General features: G+C 43.0%; 1 protein-coding gene across 1 annotated transcript in view; it reads left to right on the top strand.

The window, feature by feature from the left end:
- The window catches only part of LOC106812560 (ATP-dependent RNA helicase HAS1-like), a gene marked incomplete in the record, with an annotated part of 27,986 nt that overhangs the window by 12,817 nt on the left and 3,517 nt on the right, over positions 1-11,652 (top strand). Inside the window, 5 exon segments of the mRNA XM_014816459.1 lie at positions 7,281-7,381; positions 7,616-7,815; positions 8,017-8,131; positions 8,588-8,727; positions 8,978-9,139. Coding sequence (XP_014671945.1) covers positions 7,281-7,381; positions 7,616-7,815; positions 8,017-8,131; positions 8,588-8,727; positions 8,978-9,139 — 718 coding nt within the window.

Genomic DNA, 11,652 nt, shown 5'->3' with positions numbered 1-11,652 from the left:
GCGCAGCAAATTCAACGGCTCGACACTACGCTCTTAATATTCGATGTGTAGTGTGATGGGGAAGCCCTCACCAGCGCAAAATTGGAGTCACATGTCAAAGGGCAGTGGGGGAAAGGTCCAGATATCAGACATTTTCTGAGGACATGGTCTAATGGACCGAGTGCAAAATTTTTTGTTTCAGTCGCTGACGCGTATCAGTTTTATCACATTATTGAAAGGACGCATAAAACTAACTTCCGTGACGTGCGAAGAGTAAGTTCTGATAACCTTTTTGACCGCTCAGAGGAGGGTTTAAACATGGATTGTTGACCATTAACAAGGACTGAACTGCTTTTGCCTATTAGAGCCTCTCCACCCGCCCCCCTCTCCTCCCCCCATATTGTACTTAGAAATATGGTATTTTGTGGTTACGTGGCTTAGTGGCTGTTGTGTTTCAGAAATGTTACAGTGATAGTGAATGGTTTATGATGTTCGCAGAGACCTGCTGGGGCGGCTCGCACCGGTAGTGGCAAAACTCTTGGCTTCCTGATACCCGCCATTGAGCTCATGCACAAACTGAAGTTCATCGAGAAATGTGATTGATATTATTATATGTTATATAAGCTTTTTACATCTTGTCTTAATAATATTATCTTCATGTTGACCTGATCCTGAGATATATCTTTGGTGCTCGCTGTTAATTTTTGTGCACATCGTATCTCATGTTAGCATACCGCATATCCATTAAATGTTTTTATTGTCTGATTTTTTTCAAAATATGCTGGTATAATTGTCATGTTTAATTTTTTCATCCTGACCTCTTTACAGGAACTGGAGTCCCTTAATAGATTTCTCCAGACCCGGGAGCTCTCTATGCAGGACGTTTGGGGTGCTGAAAGGAACTGCTACAGTATCATCATCAGACCTATGGGCTCGTTATGGGAGGTTGGCAATAGACACGGCAGCAACGCGAGAAACTTGCAAAGGGTATTAACATTAGGGTAGCAACTCCCGGCAGACTGCTCGACCATTTGCAGGTGAGACCGTTGCAGGAGGTTATCTTTAGGAGTGTAGTGTCAATTTTAGTAATTCCTGCGCCCAATTTTATTGTGTTTGAACAACATTCTTGCTATTTGCTTCCTGTTTGTAAGATTCAGGTTCTGCTATTCCATTTATTACCATGTAGCGGGTTTGTTGTGCTTACCATGCTTTTAACTAAGTAAATGTTTACTGCTATCACAGAACACCACCACAGTTTCATGTACAAGAACCTTCAATGTGCTGGTTATTGATGAGGCAGACCGATGTCTGGACATTGGGTTTGAGGAGGAGATGAAGGCAATTGTAGCGACTTTTGCCCAGTGAGTGTGGTTGACATGGTGACCGTCCGTACAAAATTGATTTCTTTACGTACCTTAGTTAATGCTGATATCTATCTCACATCTAGTCGGTTGCTCTCCATCTGCCACCTGCACGCTTTATCTAGCTCTTGTATTCAACCTACTGTCATTCGCGATGCCACAATTTTATGCGCGATTTCCTTCTTGCATCTCTCCTTATTAGTACAGTCAGATTAGAAAAAAATCGTTCAAATTGTGAAAAAGTATGAAATTGGTACACTTTGCATACTTTTGTATGGCTCTGTCATTTAAAAGCAGAGGACACACGCGATCACAACTACACTTCGGCCCCATCTTGAATTTAAAAAATGCCGCGTCAATTTCTTAGAAAATAGCTTATATCATCGGTTAATAATTTCGTAGCAGACTTGAAAAATTGACTGACAGACGTAATTTGGTTACGTATTTCATACACAACGTGATGCATGTGATCCAAGGTGCGTTGTTTCGGCCATCCTCATCTGATATCAAATGGCCGCCGGTCATTATCTTAAAAAATAGCTTATATCTTCGTTAATACACTTCAATAAGCAGACTTGAAAATTGACTGACAGACGTAATTGTGGTTACTATTTATACACACAACGTGATGCATGTGATCAAGGGCGATCAAAGTGGCCAGCCATAAAACATTACAAACTAGCTAATATTTCCGTCACGTGAAGATAATAGAAACGGTGAAAATTTGCACGACCTGGCGGTCAGGTTAATACCATCGGCCAGTCGAACGTGGCGTACTTCAAACGGTCATTGGAACGATGGCACAAACACGCATTTATCGTGGAGTCTAAACACGACATTTTCAACGTGCCGTTCTTGCACGTAAACGCGACGTGTAACAAGCGTTCAAAACTCACAGCGCGCCGGCACGCACGCTACGCGCACATAACCAGATAGCTATTACGCCGCGAGAACGCACGCACAGCACAATAACAGAATAGCTATAACGCGCATGAGCACGCACAGCACATAAGCGTACCTATACGCCCGGCGAGAACGCCGGACGCACATAACAATAAGCGATACGCCCCGCGGAAACGCACGACACGCCCATAACAAAAGGGTACCCTATACGCCCGCGAGAACCACAGGCAACGCACATAACAGATAGCTAATATACGCGCGAGCACGCACGCACAGAACAGGTACCTATAGCGGTCACGGCGAGAACGCACGCCACCATAAAGAAGCTATATACGCGCTGCGAGCACACGCATATAACAGGTACTATGCGGCCGCGCGAGAACGCACGCAGATATAACAGGTACCATATACGTGCGCGAGCACCGCACGACACATAACCGATATCTATACCCCCCGTGAGAACGCACGGCACGCACATAACAGAGTCGCTATAATACCGCCGCGCGAGCCACGCACGCACATGATCAGGTACCTAATCGCAGCGCCCGCAGGAGAACGCATGCAATAACCAGAAGCTCTACTACGGCGTGCGAGCACGCACGCACATAACAGGTACTTATACGCCGCCGCGGGAGAACGCACGCACATAACAAAGCTCTATACGCGCAGACGCAGCACGTCACGCACGATAACAGGTCCAATTCCCGCGAGAAAGCACGCACGCCAATAGCAGAAGCTATATACGCCGCACGACACGCCGCACATAACAGTACGCATATCGCCCCCCGACGAGACGCACGCACATAAACAGAAGCTATATACGCGCGCGAGCACGCGACGCATATAACAGGTACCTATACGCCCGCGGAGATACGCACGCAGATCACAGGTACGTATATACGTCGCGGCGAGCACGCACTACACGCATAACAGATATGCTATAGCCCGCCGTGAGACCCACGCTACTGCACATAACAGTTACTATGATACGCCGCGAGGCACGCACAGCATCAACAGGTACCTATACCCCCGCGAGAACGCAATGCACATAACAGTTAAAGCTGATTATACGCAGTGCGAGCACCAGCACATAAATACGTACTTATACGCCCCCGCGAGACGCACGGCACTATAACAAAAGTATATATACGCGCGCGAGCACAGCACTTGCACATAAGCAGGTCCCAATATATGCCCGCGAGAACGGCTACTCGGGCACGCACATACATGAAGCTAGATACGCCGCCCGGAGCAACGACGCGCACATACAGAGTACCCTATACGCCGCGAGTAATCGCCAGCGCACATAACAGATAGCTATATACGCGCGCCTAGCACTGCACGCACATAAGCAGGTTACCTGATATTCGCCCTCGAGATAGCGCACGCAGCACATAACCTAGAAAGGCTTATATACGCGGCGAAGCACGCACGCACGATAACAGTAGCCTATACGCCCGGCAGAACGCCACGCACGCAACGTAAGCACGATAGCTATATACGGCCGAGCAGACACGCATGCCCACGATAACAGGTACCTATAACGCCCGCCGAGAACGACGCACGCACCAATAAGATGGCTAGTACGCGCGCAAGCACGCACGGCACCAGTAACAATAGCTATATACTGCGCGCCGAGCACGCTAAGGCACGCACATATACAGGATACCTATAGCCATGCTCGACACTAGCGTGGCCGCGTGCGCCGGGGCACCCAAAAACTTGATGCGCGCAGCCAACAATTTCCAAAAGTTGAAATTTGGTGGCCGATCGGCAACTGAAAATTTCGAAGTGGTCTAACGTGGATAAAAAAATATTGGTTTCTATCGTGCAACTCGATTCAAAAGCAGAGCAAGCAATTTCGCGGGCGAGGGCACCAGTACAATAGCATAGTTTTGGCAAGCGTCAGCCACACATGTGATTACTTGTATCACGAGACCAGACAATGCGTCTAACAATGAGCTCTAGCTGAGATGTTACTGATGGAGCGTGTGTAAAATGAACGCGAAGCGATGGCGAGTTTCGAAGGCACAACAATTGTCATAAATAAAAAATGATGAAATTCTCTTTCGCTTTTTTGATGCTAGGTTTGTTCAAAAATGTTAAAAATACGGGACACACATGCGTCCCGGGACAGGGTCCGGTACGGGAACGCGGGAAACATGGGCAAAATCGGGAGCGTCTGGCTCACGCTGATTGCTAGCTAGCTGCACTGGTGCGCACTGTTTCGATCCGAAGCGAACTGCCACGTTCGAGGAAGTTTCGCGGTACGAATAACTGAAGCTATTTCCATGAAGATTATCACGTTATTTTAATCCGAAGTGTAATATCTAGTGCTTATGTAAGTTTATTTATGCATTTTCTCTGTCCTTACGCAAACGAAATATGAAGCTTAGACACATGGCGCTTTTTCTTTTTAGAATGCATGCGGACCCCGCTCTTGTTGATAATACTTATGGTTCCTACTTTATCTTATTCAATCTGCAATATTTATTATACAGTTTCAAAGCCTGGCCAGACATTTAACTTTCATGAAGATTAAATGTCATATGTTTTATTTAACATCGAAAAGACAAATGTGATGTTGTTTTTTTACAGTTACTTGTTTAATATTTTGCATGCTCTGTGACTCTAATTGATCTTCTTGAACGTCTGAACCTGGATCGATAGCATGTGCACCCGCGTGTTAGATAACTAATGAGTGAAAGTAGAAAATGTATGCAAGATTCTGGTGAAAATTGATGCCGGTGGATGGATAATTCGAAATGTATGCCTGCAATCTCAATGTCAGTGTGTGCCATTGTGTGGGGTTTGTTTTAAAAGACTTGTGCAAGTGCATCAGACGAGCCCAATTTCAAATAATATACAATAGCGGATTGAGATAAGATTTTATAATGTTTTTCTTTGTTTTTTTCGGGCCAACCAGATTTTCATTTTCGGCCACCAAAAATTGAAAATCAATGATTTGGTGGCGCCGATCGGCCACTGAAAAAAAAGAAGTTAGTGTCGAGCCTTGCCTAACGCCTGCGATAACGCCGGACGGCACATAACGATTCTATACTGTACAACAATACTATATTTGTGTTTGTGGCAGTACATGTACCGCACTGAGTGACAATCTGCGACAACTTGTGGACAACGCAGTTTCGAGACATTTGTTTAACTTAAACAATAGTATTATTTAGCTTGCCATGGCATGTTCTTGTGTAGCTGTATACTACAACTGTTGTCTAAATTAGTCTCTCTCTCACACTGGGGATTCGCGAATTGCCAGTTTGGCATTGTGTTTGTTTATACTGAGAAAAATCGTAATTCAACATTTTCACCATGTTTTGTTTGTATCTGTTATCAGCTATGTCATTGATCATTTGAAGTATAGATCGCAATAATGGCCGCGTAATTTATAATTGGAACTTGTGTGTCTTGTGTTTTAATATGAGACTTATTAACCTGCGCCAGTCCTGGCAATTTTCAACGTCTCTATATCTTCCGTGAACGAACAAATTGTTTTGACCACAATGAGCTGTCAAGGTTGTCAAAGTTCGTGTGATTTGACATTTGAAGAATGCTGTCCAATGACATTTTATTTGTAACAGTATCATATCCCATGATATAACTCTCATCATTTGTATGTCTAGCAGTCTGCTGTACAGCTGCACAGGTTGTATCTCGTATGCCGTTGTTTGCATATATTTATTCATAAGCTCATTTCCTTTCTTCAGGAGTACATCCACCGTGTAGGCCGAACAGCACGTGGGGAGGGAGGAGTCGGGCATGCTCTGCTAATCCTGCGGCCAGAGGAGCTAGGTTTCCTTCGCTTCTTGAAGCAGGCCAAGGTGCCTATGGCAGAGTTTGAGTTCTCATGGAGCAAGATCGCCAATATCCAGCCACAGGTGTGATGTAGTGGCCCCATGTAAATGAAAATGGTCCATAAGTATAGTGGGGGACACACCATGCGAATTTATTTGCACGTCTGCAGCAAAATTTGCATGGTGTGTCCGCTCAAGTGCGGGCGAATTTCGCTGTGAATTTCATCTGCACCGAAATTCGCAGCGATTAAACATGTTTGATATTTTTGCTGCGGATTTTTACCGCTGCGTACAAATTCGCATCGTGTGTCCGTGGAAGCGAAAATCAAGCCTGCCGATGTTATAATGCAGCGAATCATTGATGAGTATGCTAATCACGTGACCATATGACTGTTGGAGCCGTGTGGCGACAGTAGAGCATGTGTAGTGTGTCCGCTGTGGTCGTGCGAATATTTTCGCATGGTGTGTCCGCTCAACTTTCGCATGAGGGTGCGAATATTTTCGCCTCAAATTTCGATGTGGATATGATCGCAGCGAAATTCGCATGGTGTGTCCCTCGCTTAATGCAGGGTTCGATGTTATATTTTTTATGACGGCAAATGTTGGCTTTGGTTTGTTAAAATATAAATACAGGCAATATGACCCACCATTGTGTAGCACCAAGTCAAAATGTCTGTACTTTTTACAACATTTTTTAATGTGGAACAAAGAGGAATACATACAAAACATGGAATTTACGTGGAGGGCATCAAGGCAAACCAGGAGGCTATTAGAGGTGTAATGATACACTAGGGTCTTGATACGATACGCATCTCAGTATGCAGGTCATGATACGATACGTATAGCGATACACAGACAGAAAGAGAGATATTGTAAATTGTATGCTATGATAAATTTGTCATATCATGTGCGAATTAATGTTTTTCTATTAATAATGTTTATTATACCCCCGCAAATGAAGTGTGAAGAAGGTATATAGGTGTCATCCAACGGTCGGCCGGGCAGAAGGGCAGGCGGTCGGTTCCTGCTTTTAAATGAAAGAGCATACAAAAGTATGCAAGTGTACCAATTTTCATACTTTTTTCACAATTTGAACGATTTTTTTCTAATCTACTGTACTATCCCCCCATATTTGTACTTAGAAATATGGTTATTTGTGGTTACGTGCTTAGTGCTGTTGTGTTTCAGAAATGTTACAGTGATAGTGAATGGTTTTATGATGTTCCAGAGACCTGCTGGGGGCGGCTCGCACCGGTAGTGGCAAAACTCTTGGCTTCCTGATACCCGCCATTGAGCTCATGCACAAACTGAAGTTCATGCCGAGAAATGGTGATTGATATTATCTATATGTTATTATAAGCTTTTTACATCTTGTCTAATTAATATTATCTTCATGTTGACCTGATCCTGAGATATATCTTTATGGTGCTGGCGTTATTTTGTGCCACATCGTATCTCATGTTAGCATACCGCATATCCATTAAATGTGTTTTATTGTCTGATTTTTTTCAATATGCTGTTATATTGTCATGTTTAATTTTTTCATCCTGTACCTCTTTACAGGAACTGGAGTCCTTATAATTTCTCCAACCCGGGAGCTCTCTATGCAGACGTTTGGGGTGCTGAAGGAACTGCTACAGTATCATCATCAGACCTATGGGCTCGTTATGGGAGGTGGCAATAGACAGGCAGAACGCGAGAAACTTGCAAAGGGTATTAACATAGTGGTAGCAACTCCCGGCAGACTGCTCGACCATTTGCAGGTGAGACCTTGCAGGAGGTTATCTTTAGGAGTGTAGTGTCAATTTAGTAATTCCTCCCAATTTTATTGTATTTGCACAACATTCTTGCTATTTGCTTCCTGTTTGTAAGATTCAGGTTCTGCTATTCCATTTATATACCATGTAGCGGGTTTTTGTGCTTACCATGCTTTTAACTTAAGTAAATGTTTACTGCTATCACAGAACACACCACAGTTCATGTACAAGAACCTTCAATGTCTGGTTATTGATGAGGCAGACCGATGTCTGGACATTGGGTTTGAGGAGGAGATGAAGGCAATTGTGCGACTTTTGCCCAGTGAGTGTGGTTGACATGGTGACCGTCCGTACAAAATGATTTCTTTACGTACCTTAGTTAATGCTGATATCTATCTCACATCTAGTCGGTTGCTCTCCATCTGCCACCTGCACGCTTTATCTAGCTATCTGTATTCACCTACTGTCATTCCGATGCCACAATTTTATGCCGATTTCCTTCTTGCATCTCTCCTTATCTCATTCCTGCACTTTACCAGGCTAACTTGCTCCATCCTCTTCTATTAGTCATCTCTATCAGTTTCATTATTCTGTTTCTGCATTCTTCCTTATTTTATAGAAAAGTATAAGGTGACAATTCATGTGTTCGTTATAATGCAAACACATGCACGCACAGTCATCTGCACACTATGGCATTGACTGTGACACATGTGCTAGGAACATGTGCAGAGTTGTGTTAGGAACATAATTATGAGGAAACACGACTACGGTTTTTCAGAGCGACGACAAACAATGCTGTTCTCCGCGACACAGACGCGCAGGACAGAGGATCTAGCAAGAATCGCATTGAAGAAAGAGCCACTGTATGTTGGTGTGGATGACCAGCGTGACAAGGCAACTGTGGAGGGACTCGAGCAGGTTTGTTTCATTCTCACCTCTTTAAGTGTCATATTTTATTTTGTGTTTAGGGCAAGACAATTTATATTTTAACAGTGTTTTTTATTGGGGGGGGGGGTTCAGAAAGGGATACTTTTGAAACAGTGGGAAATTAACAATTATGTGTTCATGGGAAGGTTGTGGGGAGAACCCAGGTAGGACAGAAATGGTGGTTTATTGCAGTAAATTCGATATCTTATTGACTGGTTCATACATGCATTGTTCATTTCAGGGTTATGTGGTCTGTCCATCAGAGAAACGCTTACTTCTGTTGTTCACATTCCTGAAGAAAAACCGCAAGAAAAAGGTCATGGTGTTCCTCAGCAGCTGCATGTCTGTTAAGTTTCACCATGAACTATTCAACTACATAGACTTACCTGTCAAGTGCATACATGTAGGTACCCAGTTAGTTTCTGTCGTTTTTGTCGGCTTATAGATGTATGTATGTATATATATTATTAGGGCTGTAACAATTACACTAGGTCACGAATACGATACGTATCACGATCATGATATATGCAATGCGAATACGAATATTTCACCGAAATACGAATACTCACTTGTTGAAGCTGTAAAACACTACCAAGGAATAAAAGAAATATATATGTATTAGGAGTAGATAATAGGGAAGGAGTGTGACTTCAATAAACAACGGGAAATTCGTTATTTACTAGCCTTATAATACCTACGATTTACTACGCGTAAACTCATCAACTTGCAGCTCGAATCGTACACAGTACATCCCTAGCATCGTGCGAAAAAGTTTCTGTCGTATACACCCGCAATCCGGAGTACAGATTAAAACGTGCGACACGATTTCTCCATTCTGTGGCAGCAAATCAACTCCATAACTCCCTAACTTGAAACAATAGGCAGCTACAACGACCTTGCCGCCCCTCGGCAATCGGCGTGGCTCGCTGGGAGATTAGAGACTGGAGCTGCTGCTGATTGGCGGTGGGCGTGCATGCGTGGGGGCATACCAGCTGTAAATAAGTCAAAGATTAGCTCGCCCGAGTGGCGTCGATGTCCAATCTCCCAGCGGAGCCACACTGCATCGCCGAGCACAAGACTGCAGAAGAGTTATTAGTACTGCCTATTGTTTCAAGTTAGCGCGTTATGGAGTCGATTTGCTGCAACAGAATGGATAATCGTGTCGCTACGTTTTAGTCTGTATCTCCGGATTGGCAGGTGTATACGAGGAAACGATTTTGCACGATGCTAGGTGAATGTACTGTGTACGATTGAGCTCAGTTGGTGAGTTACGTGTAGTAAATCGTAGGTATCTAAGGCCTAGTAAATGACGAATTTCCCTTGTAATGAAGTCACACTCCTTCCCTATTATCTACTTCTCGATTATATATATATGCATAGTATGTCTGTGTACCCATCATCATAAAACCTGTGTTGGCAGAGACTCTATAGAGCCGACACAAGTCTATAACAACAGTTGGCATTTCCATTGAGTGGCAGTTATATCATGCAACCACCAATATCAAATGGACAGCTGTTTACAGGGGTCGAAATTAGATTTTTATTATGGTATCCATTCGGGATACCAGGTATTGAATCTTGGTATCCCCAAAAATTCTGGTTCCCGGATTTTTGGATAGTATATTCAACAATGTTGGTATCCAAAATCTTGAAATATGCCAATAATAGCCTTGAAAATTATTAATATGTAATGTAATTATTAGTATAAAAATCTCGCTCCCGCGTCTAATCATTAGTGGGCTGAGTGCATTCGCGACATTCATTTTAACATAGATATATACCAAGAGTAGATAATAACACACATGTGTTATTATCTACTCTTGATATATACACATACGCCTCCACAGTACACTGCAGACGTATTGTCTAGACGCATTGTCTGGTTCGCTTGATACAATCATGATACAATGTATACACATGTTCACAATTATGATCAACATCGGCCACGCTTGCGCTTGCAAATATGCTATGCCTGCTGTATAAAAACGCTAGTGTGACATAGTAAATTAGTAACTAAGGGCGCGCACTCGCGCTCTCGCACTTGCTCAGATGCGCTGCCGTATAAAGTTGATAACTCAACAACCACTATCCCGATTATGACGATTTTTTTTTTACTATCCGGCGGGATACCAAGCAATTAATCTGGTATCCCGCACAAGAATCTGGTATCCCGCGGATATCGGGATACCGCTAATTTCGACCCCTGGTTTATTAAAGACACTGGGTTTCTCCTGAATGAATATTGTATACACATGTTTGAAGATGGTTTTACATGTGCATGTGCATGTGTTTTGATTGTGTGTTTGTGTGAACGTGTGCATTCATGCAGGCAAATGTAGTAATACAATTGCATTATTTAAGGGGATCGTTTATTCTAGGTTCTAGGTTATTTCAGTTAATTTAGCGTTAAAATTACGCCTACATACAAAGTTTCATGGTTCAATCACCATTAGAAATATTATTAAAAAATGTTTTAAAACTAACGACTACAGTTTGATTACAACGACTGGTGCGCCACTCAAAGCGCACGATTGATAAGTGCGCAAAACCACTTTTTCAGCCAAGTGCTACGACCGACGGTGTTTCTTATTTATTCATTAAAAGCAAAAGGATTGGAATATTTTATAATGACATATAGTTTTCAGTTATATTATGGATAAAATTTGTCTTAAAATGAACATCGTTTGGTTAAATAGTATTTAGGTATAAATATAATTGCACCTTTGTGATAGCCCTCGGTCTGTAACGTGCAAATAAATTGGCAAATGCGCAACGTTTTTCAAGGTGGCAGCACGTCGCGGGTCGTTCATGGCGCTGCTTCAAATTCGAGCGTTGATGTGTAATTAATTATAACAATTAAATATATATCTGGTAACAAATACGTTGTGGTATAGACGATTTGTTATACAGTAAATC

This window comes from Priapulus caudatus, unplaced genomic scaffold (assembly GCF_000485595.1).
Source record: "Priapulus caudatus unplaced genomic scaffold, Priapulus_caudatus-5.0.1 Scaffold661, whole genome shotgun sequence".
NCBI lineage: Eukaryota > Metazoa > Priapulida > Priapulimorpha > Priapulimorphida > Priapulidae > Priapulus > Priapulus caudatus.
The sequence above is the reverse complement of the archived record's forward strand: the minus strand, read 5'-3'. Positions and strand labels throughout refer to the sequence as shown.